The following is a 27,415-nucleotide window of genomic DNA, read 5'->3' on the forward strand; positions in this document are numbered from 1 at the left end:
CTGACTCCCGTTACCTGGGAAGAGGCCCGGCACATGTGGAGCTGACTGAAAGCTGCATAGGTGAACAATGTTCTGGGGGCAACATTACCTATGTCAGATGGGACTTTGGTGCTGGTCACAGGCTGTGTGTGGCCCTTCGGGCTTTCGTATCTGCCCCTTAGCTATGCTATTTGCCCCCTCAAACAAAGAAAGAGTTTCAGCTGAAACGATTTGCTCTGGCCTGATAGCATCATTGGTGGTAACTTTACCTTCTGAGGCTTGAGGAATTGATTATACAAAGAAAAGGCTCATATGCTCATTTACGCTGCCCAGTGTTAAACTGGGGGGACATGTACTCTCTTTCTTCTGACCCCTGTTAGATCCTTGAAGAAAATTGGTTGCCAGACTCAGCTGTAATTGTCCAAATAAAGTGCATAGTGCATATCAAAGAAAGGAAAATCTTTTCAGAATCTCCAGTACTTATGAATTTGGCTGGGAACAACCCTAAAGTATGGTTGAGACTGCACTAGATCTATTTTAGGTGATGTTAACTGCTTACCTTTAGGCATAGTTTTATTTAGTCTGGTTGCCGTTTGTGGGTTTCTGAAACACCTCTGGGAGGCACCATTGCAGTAACCTCAACTGAGCTCCTCTCCTTCTCTGCTTTTTAGTATAAGATCTACACTATCTCCAAACTGACCAATCTGAATGAGCTATAGGCCTTCCTTATCTCTGCTTAAGGTGCTTTGATTTTGTATTTCTCACTCACAGTGAATCATTCTATTGCTCAAGACACTCATTCTATTATCTCAAGACCCTCTTGTATGGCTAGGAGAGATCTTCAGAATTGGCTTACACTGCTTTGCCTTCCTGCCATACTGAGGACTTCACGTTTAGCGGAATGGGCAAGGCATGCACACGTTTTTCTGTCCTTCCCTATGTGAATCCTCAGCCACGAAATCCTTCCCATCTCTCCTGGCAAACCCACACATCCTTCACAAGCCATTTCAGCATCACATATTCTGTTGCTCAATCTGTCATTCCATCAGCAGGAGAACAATGGTGATTTTCTATGCAACTGCAAAGCTTCGTACATGCCAGTAGCTCTAAGCTACTTCTATTGAATTTTGTTCCTTATTTCTGTGTTGGTCCCTGTTGTAAGTCATTCAGTGTCCCATTCCTTATTTAATCCCCTAGTCTTCAGCACAGGGACTGACATTCAGAGGTAAAAACTGCTGAAATAAGTTAGTGAAAAAAGAAGAGATGAGTTATTGGACGCGAACACATGCCATCTCACAAGTAGTGAAAAAGTCTTTTCAAAAAACCCTTTCTATCTCAAAAGTCGTGTCTTCCATTGTTTCTTGAAAAGCTTGAGAAAAGTGTTCTAAGAATTTTTGATGAGTATCTACATTTTTATTAACATATCTTGTAGATACAGAAGGTCATATGATTTCATTTTGTGCCTTATTATGAAATTAATGTAAATTGCATCAATAAAGGAATTTCCACTTTGCATTTTCCTTTATGTTTTAGATGAATTTAAAAGTACTGGTTAATATCCCAGCTAAACCCATGCTTCCTGTTCAGAAGACCTTCTCATTTGGGAAGGTTAGGATGCAGGCCTGAGGAGCCAGCCTTTCAGGCATGAGTCCTACTGACTGCGAGGAGGCTCAAGAACTGCCCTGGAGAAATTATTGCGGCCCTCAGTGCTGATTTCTGTCTCCTGAGGTTTGCTTTAGTTTCCAGTTGGAAAATCCTAATTAACACTTGGAAAGTGCTGTGTAATGCTTAAGTGAAAACGGTCATGTGAGTATGCAGTTTTCTTAAACAACAGTTTAACAAATGTGTGCTTCTTTTGCAATGAAGTATTGTTAACATCATACAATTGAAATGAGAAGAAAAGTAGGACTACGGATTGATGACAGTAAAAACTGGGAAGTGTTTTTCCTCGGCTCCTTTGTTGAGTGAACACAGTTTCTGTATTGTGCAGCTGGTAGTTTCTAATCTTGTTACTGTCTCTGAACTTGAGGCTCTTACCTGGCACTGTCCAGGCGCATATGTGTGGGATATGCAGAACACTACTTCATGGTCTTCCTTCAGAAATTGAGGTGAACATAACAAATGTGGATTAAGAGTATGACAGATAAGAGAAGAAAAATAACTGTGATTTAAAATGGAGAGAGAACATGATTTGGAAAGCTATGAAATGAGAATATTCAAGGGGCTGGGTGTGGTGGTATACTCCTGTAGTCCTAGCACTCGGGAGGCTGGAGCAGGAAGATTGCTGAGAGCTTAAGGCAAGCCTGAATTACATAGTGAGAGTTTGTTGTACACACACACACAAAGATATCCAAGAGACCGTAAATAAATGACAGACATGAGAAGCCAGTTAGAGGGGAGTAAAACTCACTCTCATTAGGAATGAAATCAATGTGGATTGACACAAAATGTTTTCCCAGTCATCTTAGAAAAAAATCTTCAAAACACTGACAAAACCAAATGATAGGTATTTTAAAGTCCTGGCCAAGGAACTATACATTAGTACCTTTTTTTTTTTTTCCTGGAAGATATTCTGTAGTCCATATCAAAGGCAGTTGCAAAAGTCATATTTCTGATACATAAATTCCACTTCAAGGAACTTACTTGAAGAAATAATAATTGATACAAAGAAACATTAATCTACATTTGGTTATAATATTTTATTACTGAAAGTTGGAGGCTTTTAATAGATTAATTACACAGTGGTGTCTCTATGCAACCAAATTCTATGTAGCCAATAAAAATGATAACACAGAAGAACATTTAATAGCATGCAAAATGTTTGCAATGCTATTTTAAAATGGAGAAAAAAGTTAAGAAGCAAACAAGGGGCATGTGGTATCTTTATCACTCTATCTCACCCCACCCCCATACTGCTAACATATATATTTTCATATCTATATATGCACAGGTGTAACATCTGACAAAACAAATATTAAAATGTTGGTGATAATTATTTTGGTGTAAGATATGTTTCAGTGACTTTTTTCTTTCTCTGAGTACATTTTCGGGGAAATTTTTCAAAAATTTCTGTAGCAAATGCATGCTAATTCTTGCTCATATTTGAGCATAATTAATGGACTGTAGCACAAATAAGATGAATAAATTAAAAGGAAAACAAAACATGTCTTTGACAATGACATTTGTATTTAGCAAAGGGTAGACATCCAACTAGCAGCTTAAAAATGCACCTTTGATCCCAAGGAGCCCTCCTTTTCCTCAGTGCTTTGCTCTGCACTGGAGGAATCAGGTCCACACCAGTTGCTTGCCGACTGAGAAGGGACAGGGTCCAAGGGACCTCCTAGGGGCAGCACTGAGCATCCCCCTGACACAGTGGAAGGGGCTTGCAGGAAAGTGCAGAGTGTTTGGGCTCTGCAGGCGAATGCGCCCATCCTATGTCCTATGCGACGCTCCGTAGGAGTGAATGTCTCGGCATCTCTAAGAACGCGGAAATAGCTATTGGGAAGTAGAAGTTTTGTGGGCAAATTTCCCTTCCATACATTTATGCATTGTTTCTAGAAAAATACAAATTAGTGTTAAATAAGATTTTGCTTTAAAAATTTTGACTTTATTTAATAAAGTGCATCATCAGAAAATTACTCACGCTAAAAGTGCAAAAAGTGTTGTGTGTTCTAGGAGCCTGCCTGAGCGTGGAGAGACCTGAGGGGTGATCTGCGGGTGGGGAGAATGCACGAGCTGAAAACAAACAAACAGAAACCAATTTTCTGTTCCAGGGAACAGTCAGCTCTTCAAGAAAGTATTACTGTATTCTAGTAAAGGAATTAATTCAGATGGGCTTCAGAAAAAGGTAAAAGTTAAAAGGTGAAAAATACCTAGAATACTCTGTTGAGGAGGATCATGGATTTATGCAAGAGTTTGATGCACTTTTCTTTAATGAAACATAGATACTATTTTAAAAACCTGATCTATTGTCTAGAAGTTGACTTTGGGAAGCAATTTATGAGGATGGCAGGTAAAGGAATTTTTTTGTTGTTAGGACAACTAGATAATTTATCATTGAAACTGTAAATGTCTGAATGCCATTAATAATATTTACAGTGGTGCAGTAGGAATAAGTCAGAACTTTGCATGCCAACATAAGACCTGTCTCTACCCTGGCTGCAGTGTATTTAATAAAAAGCCAAACCACTGTGAACTTTCTTTCCTATGGTTGAACAGCACCTAAACCAAGATTGGCCAACTTTTTAAATGATGATATGTTTATGGGCTCAATCAACTCATTGTCAATATTATCCTTGGTCTGAAAATGCTTCTGTATCCTCACAAAATAAATTAGTGCTTTCATAATTGAGTGCATAATAGCACCTTGATTAGGAAAGATTCTGATTCTGAAGGTCTCTAATCTCTGAACAGTTGTGACTACCGACACAAAAGATATTAGCCCAGATATATAAAACATCGTGTTCCCCCCAAATATTTCATGAAGGGAACAGTTTTGTTCCTTTTCAACACAAAATACTTTCATCATGGTTCCCAGAAATAAACTAAAATCAAGAGAACTGGTTTTGTGGTCATTTCCTTGAAGAGTAGATTCCTTTGGTAATAATTTGGAGCTGATGAATGTTTTGTAGGGTTTCCATATAAGCTATGCAGCAGGATGCAAATAATATAAAATGGCAAAAATTTAGGATAGTTTTACATGGGTCAGACCATGATCAATCTGGTGTTTGCTATGTGTTTCTGGGACACATTTACCATCACTTATTCACACTCAGACTCAAAGTGGGCTTTTCTTTTTTTTTTTTTTTTTTTGGTTTTTCTCCAGTACTGGGAACCGAACTCATGACCTTGCGCTTGCCAGGCAGGCGCTTTGCCGCTGAGCTAAATCCCCAGCCCCTGGGCTTTTCTTCTTGTTGGACCAAAAGACAGTAGATTTGTTTTCAGGTCCACTACTCAAACTACAGGGAGTGCTAAGTTTCCAACTTTCGGTCACTAGGTTACGTTGTAGCGCTTTGGTTATAAACATAGAGATACAAAGACTGTTTTGCTGTTAAGAAATCTTTTTAAGTGGGGTCAGACCCTGAATTAAATGATGATATTTAAGGTCTAGATATAGGCACTTGTACTGGAGCATTCCTTAGGCCCCCCCATACAATTTAGTCTGCATAATTCTTGCAACTGAAAATTCAGATAGGGATTTCTTAACTGTGGGACACTTGATGTTCTTGAGACTGAATAAAAATAACATTCATCTCGTCTTCGTAAGTATGCTTGCCTGTAATATTGATACCAGTTTAAGGACTGGCAAATTGTAAAAGTAACAATACATTTTTAAAGCCATAACCCATTGAAAAACTGACTACTTCAAGATAGATATGTCCCTATATGCTATCATTCTGATACTATTATTCACAGTACATATAAGAAGAAGAAGAAGAATTTTTATTATATGCCTTTTTAAAAATTATAAAAAGTTGTATAGGAAATAGTTGTGGTCACAGTACTTCCAATACGGTGCCACCAATTCTTCCGCTCTGTGTTTCTGTGTGTGTGTGTGTGTGTGTGTGGGTGGGGGGGGGTGTGTACATATGCCCCTTTCTCTTTTCTGAGTGCCGGTGTTTTTGTTCCCATTAGAAGTGCCCCAGGCCTGCTGTCCTGAAATATGCCTTCAACCCCAACACTCTGGGATCCCAGACAGGAGGTTTCCAAGCTGAAGCCCAGCCTGGGCAATTTAGCAACTTAATAAAAACCCATCTCAAGGTAAAAAGTCAAGGAGTATAGCTCAGGCCTTAGTTTCAGTCCCCAGTACTGGCAAACAAACAAACAAACAAACAAACAAAAAAACTAGTTGAGAACTGGTAATTGTTTGACACTCAGAATATAACAAAATCAATGTCCTGAGATTCTGAAGGTAGTTTACAGGAAAACTTTGACTTCAATCTCTTAAAATGATCTTGCGACACTTATTCTGAAGGAAGCTGACCATGATTTAAAAACGTACCATGAAGTTCCCATGATACGTGAGTTGCCAGCCACATGGAAGAGGCCTTGAGCATGGGGTGCTACACAGAGCTGAAGACAGAAACCTCTTGGAAGTGCAGCGTTCGGTTCCAGCCACCGCAGTTGACACCGTGTGGTTCTGAGACTAGAACTATCCAGCCAACCTTTTCCCAAACTCCCGCGCCACAGCTCGGTGAGAGAACTGGAATATTCCGAGCTGCCTCGTTACGCAAAATACTTGAATAGAGCAAAGACTATTTTCTCTTTAATATACGATGGCAGCTCTACTGCTTCCAAGATATGACCTAGAGATGGAATGAGCTCAAGATACAAAACTCCTAAGAAATGCAGTCGTGGAAAAGTGAAGTCATCCTCAGGATGCACCGGACTATTGTGTGGCGGGCTCTGGCTGAAGGAAAAGAGGGAAAAGCGGTAGATAATGTAACTATGCTCAGCGGCATGTTCATTAGGTACATTCACCCTTTCTCGCTTCTCTAAAGCAACTTGAGGGCCCAGAGATGTAGCTCTGTCAAGTGCAAGGACTTGCCTGGCAATGCAAGGTCTCAAATTCCCAGTACCAAAAAAAAAAAAGAAATACAACTTGAGATGATCGATATATGTCATTAAATAATTGGAGGAAGAAAGAAAAATTTACATGACATAGATCTCCTCGTTAACCCAAGACACTTCCTCCTGGATGATTGCTCCAGACTCTTCTTCCCAAGAGCTCTCTCAGCAGTGGAGCCTTAGAAGTGATTCTCACTTCACTAATCTGCAAATCCTCTTTGAGCGAAACCCCTGGTGGTCTCCTGCTTCTTTTCAGGGAAGCTTTAATAGGCAAGTCCATTAGCAAGGTCTCCTGTGGTTGAAGCTTCATTAATCTTCCCCAGTGTACCCTTGTATATTTGCCAGTTTATCACGAAACATTAATATAAGTAAAACTGAACCATACTTGTCAGGATGATGATACAAACAGAGCAAGGGATGAAAAATGGGGGTGCACTGCAGTCGCTAATATTTAGAAGAGATTTATTACTGTGAGCTCTTCCTTTCTTTGTCCTGACTTTCCACTTGACACTTCTTCATCTCTGAAATCAACTGCACAGCTGGAGAGTTTACCAAAAATGGTGTTGCCTTCTCCTGATTCCATGCTAAAATATACTGATAGCCTCGCTCTTTTGCTCGCTCTTCATCCTAACTGTTTCTCTTTATCATTTCTGGTGGAATAAAGAGATTTGTTATCATTAAATGAACATCATTTTTTGCAAAGTTTCCCGTGAGCGAAGAAGATGCACGTCCATCTTCCCCAGCGTACCTGCTCTCCCTGATAGCGGCTAACATTTAAAATGATGCAACCTTTGGCAGTCATAGATCTTTGAGGATGGAAGAGAGAAATTACTCTGAGATTTGCGATGACCACAGAAGTATGTTCTAGTTAAGTTTCAGATGAGTCAATAGGTAATGCTGAAATTTTTAAAGCAGTTCAAAGAGTCTTGGGGTATTTAATCAGTTCCCATAGTGACTACCATAATCAAAATATCCTTTGAATTTGTATCACTCTTCTCTGAAATGCCATGTTTAGGTTTTTAAACTAGACAATGCAATGCTGAGCATTAATATATTCCATATATTCCACAGTATCACTTAGCATGATAATAGATGTATCTTTAGCAAAGTGAGTCTGTCTTTCAAATTGGATAACAGATACATTGTAGTGATTCTTATTGTTTTTAGCATAAACTTTTGAGAATTAACATGTAGAAAATGTTTATTTCAACAGTTATACTGTCAAGCTGAGCACGGTGGCACACACCTGCAATCCCAGTACTCGAGAAGCTGAGGCAGGAGGATCCCTGTGAGTTCAAGGCCAGACTGGGCTACAAAGAGAGTCCAAGGCCAGCCTGAACTGCATAGTGAAACCTTATCTAAAAAGACAAAAAAATTGTACTATCATTAGATGGGAGATTTTCTCTCATTTCTAACATTTCTTATTTATCTATTCTTACAATAAAGCATAAAAGCAGTCATAAGGAAAGCAGTGCTGTAAGGACAAGGGAAAGGGGGCCAGAGCCACTGGGGAAAAGTGGGGGGAACTAGAACTGTGTATTTTGCCTGTATACTTTATATTTAAAGACAAAAAGAATCTATTTTTTCAAGAGTATCTCTCATTGCAGAAAGTCTGCACTATCTTGCCTCCAGTTCTTATTGCCCCCTACTTCCATCTAGGCAATGTTTTTATAAGATGTTTTCAATGCAAGCCCTCCCTGTCTCTCTGTCTCTCTGTCTCTCTCTCTCTTTTTCTCTCTTGGAGCTCAACTGTCATATTTTAGCAGCAGATGTCCTACTACATGTGCCAAGCTTTGTGAAGTGATAATAATAACAGCTGCACAAAATTTAACCCTGCTTTCACACAGATTATCCTGTGTGATCCTCACACAAACCCACAGGCTGGGACATGGAATGTTTCATCACTGTCTACCTATGTAACTTTAAGCAAATTACCTCATTTTCTCCTGGCTTCACTTCCTGACCTGTCAAATGGATATAATAATATCTATCTTAAATTGTTCTTATAAAAGTAGAACGGAATAGCATGGTTTCAAGCGAGATGCTCACTGAATGTTATCAACTTGCAGACAGTGTTGTCACTGCCTTCCATGAGGAAGCTGGGGCTCTGAGAAAGATTGTGTGCTCTGAGGAATTCACAGTGGTGCAGCTGATGCATGGCGGAGGGTTTGGACTCCAGCCCCGTATTTTCTGCAGTGATAGAATGTGAGGGTTGGTTTTATCTTCTTCTCATGGCATAAGCAGCCTTCACTGAACACATTCTCTTCCCTCTGTCCAGCAAAGAAGGCCTCATATGCTGGAAGACATTGACTGGAGTCCGGTTTAGGGTTTAGTCACAGCTGAGCTTCCAGAATCTGTGTGTGCTGCACACTTACGCTCAGCGGTGCACATCCTCTGGCCGTGTACAAGCGGTTACGTCCTTTCTCGAGGACCAGGGCCACCAGCAACAGTGGAAACAGAGGCTCAAGTGGAATGCACCTTTTAAGCTTGGAATAACTGAATTGCTCAGAGGGGAGGATTGTATTCAGCAGTCCCGAGAGACATAAGCAGAGATGCCCTATAAATTCTCTTTCTTGGATTGGCTCCCAAGGATCACACCTCATATGTTGTCATCTCTGGCAAACTTACTTGTCTGCTATGTATTTTGTATACAAAAGACTTTTCATTGAATGAATTTTCTTTATGAAAAGAATACTTAATAAATACCTCTCCTGACAAGGAAATTAAGACACATGTGCGTGACTGAACTCATATGTTCATTGAAAATTCTGGTTTTTTTCTCATAAAATGCCCAAGTCTTTGAGTCCTTATTAAAACCAAAGCAACTTAAAAGTAAACTCAGAGTTAACTCAGACTACAAAGCCAAACTTGTCCAACAATTCCACTGAATGACTTCTCAGGTCATGAGTAGATGATCTACTATGCAAGTGTCATTTTCATCTCTCAGTCCTGCACGGCACTGTTTTGTGTTAAGAGTAAAGGTGGTACCTTAGGGAGGCTTCGCTGACTTTGGTAGTAGGGATTTAGAGCAAGGAGTGGCATTGTGTCCTTCTTGTGTACTTAACTGAAGCTCTTTCCTTTTGTGGTCCTTCCTGTCCTGCTCACACTCTCTATACTTCAATGATTTCCCTTCTGTGGGTCATTCTGAGATCCTGTGCATCCTACCTACCGCTGTCCTCCCACACTTACTAGCGGAGAAATACTGTGCTCGCCCTCAGCTCATCCGGGAAGGATAAAAACCCAGACCACATTGGGAATAGGCAGCTTTTCTACCCACATTGGCCAGCAAATTATTTCCTTGCTCTGATTACATTTTCTTTGGTTCGGTTTTAATGTGGAGGCCAGAAGTTTTCAAATAGCCTCTTATTTTGTTTATAAGTAGAAATATTTTGGTTTGAATAAAGTGAGTAGATAACTGGAGTGCTCGGGTGCTACGGGTGCAGTTACTGTTTGTCATTATCATGATCACTGTCATGATTTTATGAAAATCATTTATTGTGTGCTTGTGATGTGGACAAAGGGAGCCCAGTTAAGGCTGGAGGAAAATGGGAAAGATGTTCGCAGCAGCACTTCCTTGCCTCTGTTTGATCCCAGCATATGAGTGACAAAGGATACACAAATTAGGTGACGAATATTGCACAACGCATAAAATAAATACTTTCTTGCTTGAGGACCAAAGATATTCTGGGGAAAGGTATGCACACAAAAGTGGTGAGGTGCTCATTAACTCTAAAGCCCATCTAAATAGGTCCCTGAAGCAATTCCAAGCACAACATACCTAGGAAAAGAATCTGGCAAACTAAACAAGGGCAGCATTTCTTTCAGAACCAGGTCCATGGCAGACACCTGGAAGGGTCCGAAAACTGCCTGGCGGCACTGTACAATTGCATCATGTAAGCCATCTGCTGAATCTGGACCAAGTTAAAGAGAGTGAAGATATATTTAATTTCTGATGAAACCGAACTGTCGGGAGACTACCAAAAAAAGAAAGAAGTGAGCTATTTGAAATCTATAAATTGCACTTCATGTTCATTTGTCACCTGTAGGAAAGCAAATAAAGTTCCCCCATCTCCTGCAGTGGAAGATGAGCGATTGCTCAGGGGTGGGTGGCAGCAGCTGTGTCCGTCTTATTGACTGTCTGTGGAAAACAACTCACTGTAGACATGGTCAGCTCTGCATCTGCATGCCCTCCAAGGCATTCTAATCACTTCTGGGCTGATCAGAGTGGAGTTAAGTGCTGCTTTTAAATGTCTTGTCTTCCTCTGTATTCACTTTCCTTCTTTCCAAGTAGAACAGTAAAAATGTATTCAAGAAGCCCTGGACTCTGAATGTTGCAGGGATGCCATGCTGTGTTCATGACAAAGTAGGAATGAAAGGTTTACTCATTCTTTTATTCGTGTATTCATTTACAAAGATATATGGATCTGCTGTGGAACAAAGCTTTGTTCTGAGCACAGATCTCCCTTTGTACAAAGTTTACTTAAGGAAATGTGCAGAGCTTGGATTTGTGCCTTTTCTAGAGTTCTCTCAAACTCTTACTCTAATCATTCTCCAGAATCCAGAAGAAAAAATACAGCAAAACATCATGTATTCGAAGGCACATCAAGAGGCAGAAGAGGGCAGAGGGTCATCCTAAACTAGCAGAAACAATGATGCCTGGGCATTTTTTAAAAATGCTATCTATTATTTTTGAAGAGTAGTTACTAGCTTGCATTTATATTTTGAAAATACTAGCCTGTAGAACACCTTGAGAAGATTTTACTTACTCACTTACGAAAAAAATATTACCTGTGTCTAAAGACAGAATTACATTTATTACTGGATTAAGCCCTTTCTATTTGGATCTCATTAAAAGTTTAAACTGACAGAGGTATGAACAATTTATTCTTATTTTGTTTTGAATTCTACTAGAGGTCTCGAAAAGTTGTTTGTCCAACAAAAAAATGGCTAAACAGAAATCAATCCATGTCATTCTGTTTATTTGAGCAAATGTGAGCAGAAGCTCAAGAACCCCTGGAATACTTGTATGCCTATAAAGGTCATGAGGAAATTCCCTACAGTTTTTCATCCTTTCCAAAATGTCAGGTCCCCAGATGGAAGGTTTCAGGTGAGTGCTGTGTTGGGAGGCAGAATTTTGCTTTGCTGGTTCTCAGCACTCCCACACCAGCCATTAAAGCATTCATTTTATTTATATAATATTAAGTAACCAGGTGCATTATTCAACTCCTTTCACCCAATATCACCAGGGTGCAAACTATCTTATACAATGTGATGACATGGAGTTTAAGGAGTGACAAATATTTTTACATGATAAATATAAATGACCTTGATTTGAGGACAATCTGTAGATCTATTTTTATTTTTTTAATTTTATTTTTATGATGTAGTCTTCCAGGACAAGCAGGTGGTGAGATATATATTCATGGGGAGAGAAGAAAGATTGTTCTGGTTAACAGAGACCTACAAAATCAGGAGGGGAAAAACACTGCCTTGCCTGAGACAATAGATATTCTATAAAATTGAGCCTCTTCATATTATCATGGAAATTACATTTGGAAGTACTGCAAAAGGTTGTTACACATTATTGTTAATTGTGGCTAGAGACACAAAGCAATATGATCATTTATGGCTTATTTGTTATTTGAAAAACGACAGTTTTTATGTGCCAATAAATGTGAAACCACCTGGAAATACTTCCATGAGTTTAGTAGCCTAAATGTCCTTGCTTAATACATACACCAGGTTTTAATGAAATCACTTGGGTTTGTGCTTAGCAGATTACATCCTTGTCAATCATCCTGAGGGAAGCTGTCTGGTTAGTCAGCATGAGACAGGGGAATGCATAATTCTGAGAACTGATGGTTGATGGATAAGCTCTTCATTGGCATACACTATGAGAGACAATTAATTTCCAGTTCTGTATGTGCTTCCTATCCTGTCCCAAGTGCACCTGACAGCCCTGCTGTTCTCATCCCACACCTTCCCCTTGTCTTCTACAAGCACAGGTTGAAAGCATACCAAGGAACCTTAAATTCATCCAGGAAAAAGTAAACAGGTGTCAGGCAGTGTGCCCGGTATGGAATGCTCACGCCACTCGCGATGACAGGACACTGCTTTCAAATATGGCACTAACTGGTCTGAGCTTTTAATATGATTGCTTCCAGTTTCTGGAGAGCTCTGGGTGTCCGCCTGATGCTCTGTCTGCTCCTCTGTACCATAGCTCCTCTCTCTCTTTTCCTGTAACTGCCGGGTCTTCTACTGGTAGTCTTTAAGCTCTAGGCTGCAGTGATTTCTCTTCTTAACAACCACACATTAAACACATCGCTCATGCTTCTCCAAACCAAACTCAGAGAGTGCCAGTGAATAAGTTGAGGAAGTCAGTGGGTAGCACTGAGGCCCCCTATCGGCAGATATTAGCTGCACATTGACTGAGCAAGGGGAGATTGCTGAGAATGGAGGATGAGACATTGTACTGTACCGTGCGTGCACTCCTGGTGGCATAACACGAAAGAATAAAAAGCCACTTTTAAGGCAGCCCTTCTGTCTTGGTCCTACTGTGGATTATTCACAATGCTCTGGCCATGATTAGGCATCTCCACAAAAGAGTGCAAAGCACCTGAAACATAGAGCTTTTACATATTTATAAAGCATATGGACTGAAGGGCATCTGACAACACTTTCGGTGGAATTTCCATTCATATCTTCACTAACTGCTTTTTCTAAGTCCACAGGACTACTCTGAAAACTCTTATCATTCATTCCTTTATCCATCCATCCATCCATCCATTCATTCATTCTCCAGATATTTACGTACTACATGTGGCTGTTGGGAAAATACCTGTGAAAAACAGACAAATACTGTCACCACATGGAGCTTGCATTTTAGTACAGGGCATGGCGGCAAGAAGCAACCTAGGGAAGTAAAGGGAGCAGGCGCTCAGAAGGTGGTAAAGGCAGTGAGAGTTTTAGCAAGCCTGTGCACTATTCCTGGAGAAGGCACTCAGGAGTCCTGACTGAGACTCAAGACTCATGAAATCAGGCTAAAGGTAGAATGATATGAAATATGGAACAAAAGGGTGTGAAGTACAAAAGGCAAATAAATGGAACCCACACTCTGTGTCTTCCCTTCCCTCACCAGGCGGTCCATTGTTGCTCTTTAATTTCATCAAGTGGAGCATAGACAAGGCACAGTATGCAAGAGGGTTAGCATTAGGGGATTGTAGAAAATGTTCCAGATGAAGGAAGTAATTTGGAAAGAAGCAGGCGCGCACACACACACACACACACACACACACATACACACACACACACACACAGAACCCAAAGACAGGGAGAAAAGGAGTCCTCTGTTTCCTACCCAATCCTTGAAAATTCTGCTTTGCTTTTAATTTCTTGGTGAAAATGGCTTGGGTCATTGCTCTAAGATAGGAGACAAAATGGGACAGAGTGAGTCCTTGTTTGGCTGAGCATTCTCTGCCTGCCCTTTCACCCTCTTGTCTCATTTTTGAGTTCTGTCAATTTGTGAGCTTAACTTCCTGTTGTTTTCCTTCCCCAACATTCTGTACCGCAGATTATGCTGCTCACAGACCCAGAGCTTGAGAGCAGCTTATTGATCAGCTCAGATGAAGGGGCCACGTATCAGAAGTACCGGCTGAGCTTTTACATCCAGAGCTTGCTGTTCCACCCGAAGCAGGAAGACTGGATTCTGGCGTACAGTCAAGACCAAAAGGTGAGCATGCTTCCTCGCTTCATGTGCTGGTGAGCAGTTCTTCACGGGGGAACCGTGGGCTGTCTGTCTCCACATTTCACCTCCGTGATGACTTCTACTGTGGGAAGTGCTTCGAACTCTGTGCCAGTGGGGGCAGGGAGGCAGAGGATCTGTTTGCTGGCTTGAACAATGTAACTGTCTGAAAGAACATACGGAATAACAGATATTAAGTGAGACATTGTGAAGAGGGTGTTGTTAACATGGATTCGGTGTTGGGCAGCTTTCCATCACTAAAACAAATATCTGAGATTCATCTCATGCAGAGAAAACGTTTATTCTGGTTCACAGTCTTGGAGTTTCCAGTTCTAGACTGAATGGTCCTGCGCTCCGTGCTTTGGAGGAGCCAGCACCTCATGGCAGGGGAGTGTGGCAGAATAAATCCACTCACCTCATCAGTCAAGAAACAAAGGCAAGAGACAGGACAAGCCAGGACCCCACAGTCCCCTTCAGGGGCACCCCCAGTGACTTCAAGATCTTCCACTAGAACTCACCTCCTCAAAGTCCACAGCTCCTCTTGTGTTAAGAGCTGTTCTAGGGATGGAACCTTTGTCCCATGCACTTTTAGATGACATCCAAACTGCAACAGCTACCTAAAGCTCTCAGGATCCACTGACCTCCATGGAATCTGAGACTGTTTTATGTATGTGACTAAGTCATTTTTCTTGGTAAAGGATCCATAACATTGTTTAGCTCCTAAAAGGGCAGCATAATCTTCAAATCATTGAAAACACCACCAAAGACCTTGTTTAAATGAAAAACTAGGCCAGAGCACAATAATAATGTGTGTGGGGGTAACATCGCTCAGAATATAGACATCTCAGTACTTTTGTTCTGTTGGTGGTAAGGTTGAAGGAAAGGTCCACTTATTAAGAAGACCCTAGAATAGTTTATCCTATTACATGCATGTGTGTGTTCCATAAACGTCATACGTCATACTGTATGATATGTGCTCTGTACCATTATGTACTATTAAAAATATAGTCCTTGTCTTTCAGAAGTTACATTCTTAGAATCTAAAGCTAGCAATGGCCAATTAAATTTAATAGAAAAGAAATCAGCACGTACATAGGCAAATGTGAGAGAAACTCTAGCCATAAAAACAAATAGGAAAACAGGTGAAATACGGGAATGCTCCTTGAGACATGAATTATTCATTGCATTCATTCTGGGAGTTCTCCTTAGAGGAATCATGCCATAGAAATTACACATATTTAAACAAATGCTGGATTTACATGTGCATGAGCTGATGTCAGTGTGGGAGGTTCCCCCTGCAGGCAGGGGGATGTTGTAACCAAATTGTCGGGGTCTCTACTGACACGAACATTTTGGAAGAAGCAAATTAACATTTTAGAATTGGAGTTTTAATCATGCTGCCCTTACTGCCAAATAAAATGCACATTGAGCCTAAAAATAGAAAAGGTTTACAATTAATAGTGCTTTTCTCTTGAGCAGCCTGGCTACTCTTGCAGCAGAATGTACAGTTTTGTTCCTGGAGTCGGGCCACAGTGCGTCTGGGCTGGGGCAGTGCGGTTAACAGGGGCGAGGGCTGAACCGTTCCGGACACAGGGTATTAGTCATTTAATCTTCTGGGTTATTGAGTTCTGTTCGACAGTTGGTTAAGTGTTTCCCCTGATGCCAGAAGCACAGTGAAGCCAAATTTACCTGGCTAAGTGAAACTCTGCATCTTTGCAGTTGTGCTGGAGGAAATGCAGAAAAATGTAACCTTCCGTGTTCCAGCCTTCGAACCAGGACTTTGGTGGTCACGTGGCAGAGTGGACATCCCTGGTATGGGTTGTGTCCCCAGCTCAGCCATCTACAGTGGACAATATTTAACGTTGTCTCCCTTTCCACCAAAGGGGTTTGTATTCAAAATTAGAATCACAGGTAGATGTGTGGTGTGATTTAAAAAACAAATATTAGACTGTTCATCCATCCAGTTTAGGCACTACGTGGCTGCAACATTGATATAAATAACTATATCAAAGAACTTTCAATCTACATAGAGATAGGAAATGAATACAGATGCTTTCACCAATAATTTGAGAGGGGATAAGAAGTCAGCACTCTCGCTGATCCATAGTGGTTACCTAGCAGAGTAGCTGGATGAATTACACGAAATTGGTTTAAAGTCCAGGAGATGGAGATCTAGCCATCTATTAACTCGACATCCTATGAAATTACTTCACCTGCACCTGAGTAACTGTGACAGATTTCTGTTGGAGCAGGCACACTTTTATAAAAGGAACGTTAAAAAAACAACCCTGTGAAGTTGGAGGAAAATGTTTACAGATGGCAAACTTTTTATTTGACTAAAGTTAAAATTTGATAAAGCTAATTATGCACACACTTTTGGAACCTCATCTTGTTTAGCTTTACTGTTTTGATAATTGCACAAAATAAGTTTGGTTTTTCTAAATAGGAGCTTTGGTCGGGGGAAATGCTGTGTTTGGAGCTAGCAAATAAAGGGCTCAGCAGTGTTAGTGTAAGGATGAATTACAGTAATATAAAGTCAAATGCAAGGCGACCAGGTAGCGTGATATTACAATTATCTGGGCATCAATGCTGAGGATCTGGATCCAAAGCAATCTTTACTGACCACACACCCAATGGATTCTAAGAGGTTAGTGAATTTTCTCAAACAGAAAAGCGTTGTTGGTATCCTATGGGAACGTTCTCAGAATGGAAAAAATCCTTCCATGACACTTGGTAGAGTTCTTATTCCAGAGGTTGATGTCTAGAAGTGTGCAGAGGAGAAGAAGCCAGTCTTTCTGCAGGTCTCTCCATTTCTGTAAGACAGAAGGGAGCTGGGGTAGGTATTAGATAAACTGATAATGCAAGCAGGTGCCAAGCAGCCTCCAGGTCTCAACATGTGAAACTCAGAACAAGAAGAGGGGATTGGCTGGAGCACGGTGCACTGCACTATCAGTGGAGTCACTGGCTGGAGTCAAGTTGAGAGCAGCTGTGACCCCTCATGATGGAGAGCCAGTGATATGAAAAATGGCTAGCCATTGCTCATAGACTGCAGAGCTTCAGGACGGATGAGACAGAGCTGTGGGCACAAAGCAAGTCTGAATGTTTGCGTTGTGCCACCTATAATTGTATTTGTCCAAGCTGGGGAAACATTTCTTCTTTCAGGTAAGCATTTTTTGCCAGTTTTTCTGTAACAGCTACTAGCGCTCCTGCTGCAGAACGGCCAGCTAAGATCTTAGTGTCAGTGCTAGGGTTCAGTCTGCTAGACACTGTTTCCTAGAAATCCTGGTTTACAGAACCTGCGGGTAAGGGGCCCCTCCCTAAGAAAACACACCTTGTCGTGGTGGCACCTCCTCCAGAACTTACTTAAGAATGGACTTTCTGGGGCTGGGGATTTAGCTTAGTGGCACAGTGCCTGCCTGGCAAGTGCAAGGTCATGAGTTCGATTCCTGGTACTGGAAAAAAACCAAAAAAAAAAGAATGGACTTTCTTTCCTCTTCCCGTATTTGCTGTCTGCCTTATCTCATAAGATGCACTTTACCTCTTGTAAACACATAGGCGTATTGGTTTGTCCCTCACTTCCATGTCACAGCTTTTCTTTCGCTTCAGTGCATGAGGCATTTAAGGTCCTGAGGACAGAAGGTGGAGCTCTAGCTTGAAGAGTGTGCAGAATGACTGCAGTGCACTGACTGTCATCTCGGCTATCTAAATCCGAAGTACAGGGGCTGGGGATTTAGCTCAGCAGCACAGCGCCTGCCTGGCAAGTGCAAGGTCATGAGTTTGATTCCTGGTACCAGTAAACAAACAAACAAAAAAAAAAACAAACAAATAAACCCTAAGTGCTGACCTAATTAGAGCATTACTAGAGACTCAAAGAGTTTTGTTGATCAGACTGTCCAGTCTGGCCTGAGATAGAGGTTTCCTGATTATTAGTTCCATGAGACCAGGGTAGAAATAAAGAGTGGCGCATCAGGGAATCATAATGTTTTAATATTGTAGCCCACCACCGTGTTTTTACTTAGGAAGAGAGATGTATTGGAGAGATCGAGGAGCTAGGTGCTTGGGTTAGTGGGATTTGCCAAAGGAACACAGCCTCTGGGCAGGTGTTATGAGGAAGAAATAGCTCATGTAATTATGGAAGCTGAGAAGTACAGTACCAAGGTCTGCCATCTGCAAGCTGAAAAGCTCAGATATCCAATAGTGTCATGTCCTCAAAGTCCCAGTATCTTGGGATGGAGTGGGCATGGGAGGTAAGTTTGGGGATTATGATTTAAGTCCTTGTCCAAGTCCAAAGACTCAAGATCTAGAAATGTCCAGGTCTGAGGGAGGAGGAATTGGATGTCTCAGCTCAAAAAGAGAGAGAAATTCAGACTTATGGCACCTCAAATGATGGTTGATACTCACCACATTGGAGGTGGTGGATCTTCTCAGACTACTGATTCACATACTGATGTATTCAACAAACATGTTCACAGATTTGCTCAGAAATAATGTTTACCAGCTGTGCAAGCATCCCCCAGCCCAGTCAGTTTGACAAAGTCAAACATTACAGTGGTTTCAGGGCAGTAAATACTGTCTTGAATAGGAATATGGTTATAGAGGCACCCCCAAAATAACTGAGGGCTAAGACTTGGATTATTTTCTTTTTGAGGTGGTTAAAGAAGCAGCCTCTTACTTAGGAAGCCCTAGGAATGAACTAGGCTAGAAATTGGAGCAGGACTCCTTAGCATCTGAAGAGTTTATGTAAGACTGCACCTTTAGACACCCCCCATTCACCCAGTGAATATTAAAGACATTATAGAAATTCTGAGTAAAATAGGCAGAGGGATAATGATTATAAAAAGCACCTCACTGTTCTTACCACTGTAAATGGCTATGGACAATATGAACATTTCCATGACATTAATGGGAGCATGAGGAACTTGCTCTTTTTTATTTGTATTGTTTACTTCTATGACTTAAACAGTAGGTCAACCAAACATTCTGCTTTCTGCTGTTTGTTTGTTTGATTGATTTTTGGAAATGCAACAGGCAGAAGGGAAACTATCTAGTTGTTTACTTCATTGCTAATTTTCCCTGTTTCTTGCCTCAACACAGGAAGCCACCCAAGGAAGGCTTAGCAGCAGGCTGAGTCTGCCAGATTACATCTTTATTTTAATTTGGCAATAAACTAGTGTACAAACTGTGCTATAAAACATTGCCTCCAACGGCATCTCTCAGTCTGTCTTAAACACCTCACTAAATATGATGTGTTAGGAAACATTTAAAATGAGAGAAAACAAAGAGCAGATGTGACTGTAAGGAAAAAATACAGGAGAAAAGTGTAAAAATATGCCTGTACCTCAGCTTTGCAGAGCAAGCTGGGTACTGGGCGCCTGGCATCTGTTGGAGCTTGCACAGGAGGAGTGACTTGCAAAGGGAGTGTGCCGTGCTGTGAACCAACAGGAACGCTGCTCGCATGCAGGCTATTGAGTAGCTCTGGGAGAGAGGTCCCTGTTGCTGGCACGTGGGCAGGCAAGGCGTCCTCCTTCCCTGGTGGCTATGGAGAAGGGCCTGCTGCCACTGACTGTCAGTGGAGAGCTGCTCTTCGGCTCTGTGCAGGGGCCCACTTCTCCCTGCCTTGTAAATGTTTAAGAATGTGTAGGCCCAGAGCTCGGTTCCTACACAGACAAGCAGGAAGAATAATTGGACAAAGCAGATGGGAGCTGGGGAGTAGAGTGGACAGCAGGGTTTCCTTGTACTTTTCCAGCACTGGGGGGTTGAACCAAGGGTCTTCACACTAAGTCCTCAAGTTGCTCAGGCGGAGTTTGAACTTGAGATGCTCCCGTGTCAGCATTGCTGAGCGGTGGATTACAGGCATGTGACGCTCCCCACTCAGGTGCTCAATCAAAAATGGGGAGTAGCAGTGTGGAGCTCCAGCCTGTTGTTCTGTCCATGGAGGACGGTGGGGCCAGTGTTCAGAACCTCAGCTTTGTTTGAGAGTTGTAATGTTGCTTCCTTTGCAATTGGTGTTTTCTTATTTTTAACTGTTTATAACTAAATCAAAAATTAGAAAAGAACACCATAGGAATCAAATCATTAGTTGTCCTGTATTGGGCCCTCAAATTGCTTTTTCCTCTTTCTTTCCATCATTTTTATTATCTGTTTTTTTTTTTTTTTTCTCGCTTTATCCATTTTATTTCAGGAGATGATAAATTGTTTTGTGATTTTTTAAAAACTAATTATATTCCAATGAATGGCCAGGTCTGTGGAGGAACAACAAAACTGGACGGTTCAATGGGTCAGTCTGTTTTGTGAAAGCTATACAATGTTCATAAATTGGTATTGTCTCAGTTTGAAGTCTGACCAGAGAGCAGTGCAATGATGCCATATGGGGAATCTGCATCTCCAGCCTTTTACAACTTCCAAAGAATCACAGTTTATCAAAGAAATATATAAGAGTATGTTCTGCTTAATGGAATCACCTTTACCATTTTGTTATGTGTATGTCAGATACAGGCAAAACCAAACTGTGTTTTTTAAAGGGAAGAAATGGGTTTTGGGAAAGGAGATCCTATCCACAAATGATGGAGACACTAAAGATTAACAGTTGGAGTTATCTATATAAGGGAAACCAGACTAACTGTATCAGTCAGCTTTTTGTTGCTGGAACAAATACTTGACACCTGAAACCAAAAAGAGGCAGGGCTTATTTAAAAATTACAAAACAATTCATGGTTTCGGAAGGTTTAGTCCCCTTTTGGTTGGCTCCAAGCTAGAAGCACCATCCCAAAGGGTGAGGGAGAAGAAAGCTACTTACAGCATTTGAGAAAGAAAGTGCAAGAGAAGAGCTCAAGAGGAAGGGGCAGGTGCACTCATCCCCATGACCACGCGGACACCCCTAGAATCGTGCTTCATTAATTTTCTAGGCCATCTCAAGCCACGCAGTTTGACAGTTAAAATTAACCATCCCATTGACTTTTCATTGAAACCAAGTAAAACATAAATCCATCTGAGGCTGGCACAATAATAGAGGGTGATATGGTACATTTCCCTAGAGTGATGCAATCACTATGTACTGAAGACATGGACTAATAAAAATTAAAAAATAAAATGTCATCAGAATCATCAATTTTTTTTAAAAAACCACATATTGGTAGAAAAAGAAAAATGAAATCCCAGTGTGTCTGATACCTAGTGATAGAATTTTAGTTACTTGCATAACTTTTCTTAAAAAAAAGAATTATTTGTAATTTTCATCTCGGTAGAAAAAGAAAAATGAAATCCCAGTGTGTCTGATACCCAACAATAGAATTTTAGTTTCCTGCATAACTTTTCTTAAAAAAAAAGAATTGTGTGTAATTTTTATCTCTCTCTAAGTTCTCAGATTTTATTTAAGGAGTGAGTTTAATATCTATGCCTTTTTTTTGAAAAAAAGAAAAGTCCCGTTTATTCCTTTTTCTTAGACCTTAACACAGAGCCAGTGTTTATCATGCTCTTTGAAATTCTGTACATTCCTTGGTAAATAATGACTTTTAATAAGGGAAGAAATAAGAGGTCACCATTTTTAAAATTCCAGTCTTAATGATTGCTCATATTGTTTGACAGTAGAGCAAGGAGGTAAACTCTCAGCCCTCTAGTCCACCAGGGCTTGCCACTGGCTGTGGGATGTCATAGTTAAGTATGTCACTTAACTATGACGTATCTTCAGTGTAAACTGCAAGGAGTAATAACAGAGCCTTCAGAAGACTGTTTGACTGTTTGAGGATGCAGATATAATGCATATGAAACACAGGACACAGAGCAGGACATAGCAAGCATTCCATAAATGCTAACCGAGCTATCACCAAAGAGGTGCAGTGCTGAGACTGAAACTGGATGCAAGGCTGCCTTTGTCAGAGACGACCTTAGTACAGTGTCTATCAGCTAGGGAGAATAGGCACTGGAATCAATGTTGAATACCTTTTAAGTTAATCACTAAGAGCTACCTCAGAAACAGAATGAATAGCATAAGGAAGAACTTGTGTACTGTGCTTAGAAAATATTATTGATTGCAATAACAAGCCATCAAATGTTAAAGTATTTATCTTCACAGTGATTCTATTTGTTTTTGAATAGACCTAGAAACTCCGTAATGTCAAGAGGTAAGATTGAGATAGAAGACGAATGGATCTTTGAAAGTCAGCCCCTGGGGATATTCAAATGATTTCTGCATAGACACAAGCATTTAGGAAACTGTTATGTACCTAATGTTATCATGGTTCCCCCAGCAAAGCATTAAATAAAAAGACACTCAGTGGCTCCTACCAAATGTGTTGAGCATTAGACACCATGCTGGTTTGGCAGGATTGTCATGTGCTTCGAATTTCCTAGTGTCAAAGCCCATCACTAATCTCATGAATATGTAAGTAATTGCAGTACCCAAGTACAAAACAGGCAATTAGAGTGGAAACCAGGGAGCTTGCTAAATGTCAACCCCAATCTTTGTTTATAAAACAAATTCTCAAACTGAAATGCCATCACATGCAAACAAGGAAGGCCCCTGCTTTCAGTGGAGATGCTATGTTTAAACAGGTTGTGTCATTATTTTCATTTGTGGCCTGGAGCAGTTTGATCAACCTGTTCCTAGTGATTGGAAAGACATGAGCTACAAGGAGGAGGAGAAATGAGTATTTTGAAACAAATGATTAAGATTTGCACAGGCACAATTTTGCTATTGGGTAGCTAGATAGGGTTCAAAATACGAGGTATCTGTTCCCATGTGCAACTTTTTAGCATAAAAAAGTTTTTTTGCTGTATTCTCATCCACCAACACTTGCCTGTAATAACCTTTAAGGCGAATATTCCACCTTATTATTTTCTATGGACCTCCCGATCTGGGAGCACATGAGGTGTCCCCAAATCCAAATGGCCCTCTGTCACATATTGATCTTTCTCTCTCAGCCAGCTCCTGTTCCCTTTGTCTAATCCTCCAGCCCTCAGAGTGTCAAGCCCAGCTGTGGGGGATGTGACAGGCTGCAGTGACAGCTGAGGAATGACCAGTGACAGATTTGATAAATCCATTTGCAAGAAAGATGGATGAAGCCAGCAGCATGTCATCATTTCTGCTCACTCTTGATCAGCAGAGATCAAATACTCAGCCTGGGTGCTCGCCTTGTCTTTTGACCTTGCTGATATTTGGATCCAGTCTACATCAGCACTCTACAACCAGCACTCTATAATCCTTTGGTAGGATTATAACCACCCATTCTGGTCCCTGGCTCTATTTGTAACTTTGGTGCCCACCTCACTGTCCCCATCCCACGGAAAGGCTCTTGCTGTTGACCAAAGAACAAAACATGTGCTACGATTTGCTGCTCCCTTGATTTGTTCAGACTGAGCCGTTCCTCTGGAACACTCTTTCTCTGCATCCTCAACCTTAGAGAGTTTAATTTTCCTTCAAGGACCACCTTGAAAGCCCTTGTGAATTCACATTTTTTCCCTCTGTTGAATAGCCACCATAGCACTCCGCACCAGTGTACACATTCCTATCGATGGTCTGTGATATCGCCGGCAGGGTAACTTTTCCAGTGAGAAACATGATTCAGGACGGACAGGGCAGTGGCATCTAAGGTGGTGGTCAGGTTTCTATCAACCTGTGGATGCTTTCTATCAACCAGCTGTGGTCAAGATGTTTGAGCTTTTGGCGAATGAAGTTTTGTGGAACCGTGTTAGTTGCCGCAGAATTTCGTCTCCCTTCTGCATGCGTTCCAGCCCTGTTTTGCGCTCTAGATCCAGAGCATCAGAGCATACTTTTGAAGACCACGTGTTTCTCTGGACTGATTCTCTTTCTTCCTGTTGAATCGGAAAAAAAGAAGTTGATATTTGCAATGCCGCAGGCCTAGCATTAGAAATTTATTTGAAGTCCTCAAGGTACCATCTTTTTCTTGCTGAAAAGAATGCAGAAGCAGCAGTGCGAACTAGAGAGCCAGGGGGTGGATGAGTGCTTTGTACCGAGGCCATCCCCAGGGCAGTATTAGGAGGAGGCAAATAAACAAAACTGGCAGAGACTTTGTCAACCTTTTCAAGAAGTGCAGTTTGCAGGCCCACTGCCTCCAAAATGTTAAGGACAGAGGAAGAAAGAGGAGGAAGCAGGCAACCTTGAAAAGAGTCAACTGCACGAGGCATTCCACCAATGGGCGCTTGGCAAGGAGTTGTATGGAGGAGACCCAGGAACCTGTCTCTGACTGGGGAAGTCACCCCGGAAGCACTGTAGTGAACAGCATCTGATCCCACCAACCAGTGTCTTAAAATATTTTACCACAACTCTTAACTTCAGAGCAATTATCCTTGCACCAAGTTCCATGGAATGGGTGTCCTTCCACCAATTTCCTAGCTGCAAAAAATATGCATAATGTGTACCTGTCTAACTTTCCAAAAAGAGAAGATGCCCTGATCTGATTGAGGATTACTGAAAAGACTTTTCAGGAACAGTGACAATTGCAAACTTCTGTACCAACATGGTGATGCTGAATTTTTCTTCTACCGATAGAAAGATGCCTATCTTCCAAGGGATTTAACCAATATACGCATGGTCAGAAGGTGGAAAAAAGCAGTATGTTCTCGTACTCCCTTTATTTGCCCTGTCTTAATCTGCCATAGATTAGGAATCCAGAGCAAAGTCAATGAATTACTCTTTTTCTTGATGCAAGCTGATCAATCCCCCCTTTGGCATTTCTCTTTATAATCCCTTAACTGATGTCCATCAACCACCTTGCAGTTTCACAGGCTGCCTGCGGACGGTGCCAGAGATGCCTGAAGAGTTGTTGTAAACTCAACAAAACTAGCCCCTGGAATGGCATCCTTTATCACGAAGCGTATTTTGATCACGCTCTTCTTACAGCAGACAAAGGCAGATGTCTAGAAAATAAGCCAAAAGTGAGAGATTATTTTTTAAGCCCCTGGGAGAGGAGGGTGGTAGGAAAAAAAAAGTGTTGACAGCCTCAGACTGGCATAATGACCATGTGGAGGGTTAGACCCTGAGGCTGCTAACAGATCCTGAGCAGAGAGGAATGTTGGGTGTGTGCTCATTAGGTTGTATTTACTAAGGCAGGGAAGGGGTCTCAGGTGGCACCGAATGATTTTAGACAAGGAAGATTTTCTGCCTTGCACTCTTAATCAGAATCCTTTCCCATCCCCTTTGAAATGCTTGCCCTTTCTATTCATTTCTTCTATATTTTATACCAGAGTTACTAAAATAAAAACCAGTACCCTGTAAGGATGACATTTTGGGATTAGTAGATGAACAGTATTCTCCCAAAACTAGATCAATTGCTGTTGCTTCCTCTCCCCAGTCTTTCTTTGTCTTCTTCCCTAGAGTTACCATTTCTGGAGAGACCCGCAGCTGCTTTCTCTGCTGTGACAGAGAGTAATGACAGTTCTCAGTTCTGGATTCTGACAGTTCAAAGAAACCTTGAAGTTTAAGATAGATGCGCAGGGAAATAAATCTTACTTAGGTGCTGCCAACATTATGAATTTATTAAAGGACACTGACCTCCTCTACATGGATAGCCTTCCACTGGAAGCTGAGAGGGAATCCTTTGGTATAATGCTTTGATACCATTCCATTCTTTGTGGAGGAGAACTGTGCTGTTAGAGTCAGTAGGTTTAATTAACACATTAATGTGAAAGGCTGAGTTGTTGTTTTCTCCCTTTGTTGAGATAACACCAGGGTGATCAATTAACTTCTGAGTGAGAAAGTATTTGAAGGAATAGGTTGGATATATACAGAGAGCAGTCTGGGGTGAATTTGAAAGACCCCACTTGCAAATGCTCAAGACTTTCAAATGTACTGATTTATAAGCTTTATTTTAAGATACTTGCCTCTAGTTATGGATCCATGGAAGCAAAATGTATTCCTGTAATAAATTACTATTATTCATTTTCTGGGAAACCTGAGTTTCTTAACATGCAGGCTACTGCCTAGGAGATTTGCTTGGTGCAATATCAATATTTTATTTTTCTTTTCTACTACTACTAGGTGCTAGGAATCTATAGATAAACTAGAAGATTGAGAATAATGATATGTAAAAATTTTGCAGTCATATCAAAGAGTAAAGGAGCCAGGGATACAGCTCAGTGGCACAGCGCCTGTCTGGCAAGTGCAAGGTCCTGATTTCGATTCCCAATACCAAAAGAAAGAAAGAAAGAAAGAAAGAAAGAAAGAAAGAAAGAAAGAAAGAAAGAAAGAGAGAGAAAAAAGAAAAAAGAAAGAAAGAGAAGGTAAAGGAGTACTCTAAGACATTTTTGAGATATTTTACACCAGAAGAGACTTTCTACTTGCATGCTCATAGGGGCTGTCTTTAAAGACTACTAAAAGTAGATGTAAAGCTATGCCCTGTAGTTTGATGGTATCTGTTGTTGCATCATCAGTCTTTGTAGATGAGGCCGGTGGGAGTCGAAGTGGACAGGAGAAAGTTTGCAGGGAAGGCAGCCTTCAGAGGTTGGCCCAGAAGGAAAACAGGTCTTGAAGCAGCCTTTGACAGAATGGGTAGCACAGGTTAAGGCACAGTAGAGGGACTGTGCCCAGGTTAGTGTGGGAAGATGTGAGGGCCCGTCCACTAAGACAAAGGCTAACTTTCCTGAGACGGAATTAAAAAGCATTTCACTGAGCTGAATAAGACAGCCTTGGTTTATTGGTTTGCTTTGTATACCCACTGCTTGAGGGGCCTCTAGATGCTCGCAAATAACAAAGCAGCCTTTTGAAGATGTAAACAAATATCATGGGACATACCTGATTCGTCCACAGGCTCTGAATCAAAGCCTGGGGGATGAATTTAAGCAGTCAGAGAAAAAGTAAAGAACAGCGATGCTGGCACCCAGCAGTCCTTCACAGAGATGGATTCTGGGCAGGAACAGGGATGGCAATCCCTTAGCGCAGCCATGTGAGCCCTTGGAGTTTATGCATGGTGCTTGCAGGATTTATGCAAAGCTAGCCTGCGTGCACAGAATTATTATCCTGAACCATCTTGATTCTGTTACATTTGCATTAGCTTTTGTATATACATAGTGGTGCTAACATCCGTTTGCATATAGATATGGGCTCACTACAGTGCTATGACCTCTGTTCACACTAAACCTACAGGAAGTATGTCTCTGGGTTTCAAAAACAAG

The 27,415-nt window shown here is 41.2% G+C and overlaps 1 protein-coding gene across 1 annotated transcript in view; it reads left to right on the top strand.

The window, feature by feature from the left end:
* Positions 1 to 27,415, top strand: part of Sorcs1 (sortilin-related VPS10 domain containing receptor 1) — a gene marked incomplete at its 5' end in the record, with an annotated part of 503,138 nt that overhangs the window by 303,412 nt on the left and 172,311 nt on the right. Inside the window, 1 exon segment of the mRNA XM_013504127.1 lies at positions 14,117 to 14,275. Coding sequence (XP_013359581.1) covers positions 14,117 to 14,275 — 159 coding nt within the window.

This window comes from Chinchilla lanigera, unplaced genomic scaffold, assembly GCF_000276665.1.
Source record: "Chinchilla lanigera isolate Chin_1 unplaced genomic scaffold, ChiLan1.0 scaffold00084, whole genome shotgun sequence".
NCBI lineage: Eukaryota > Metazoa > Chordata > Mammalia > Rodentia > Chinchillidae > Chinchilla > Chinchilla lanigera.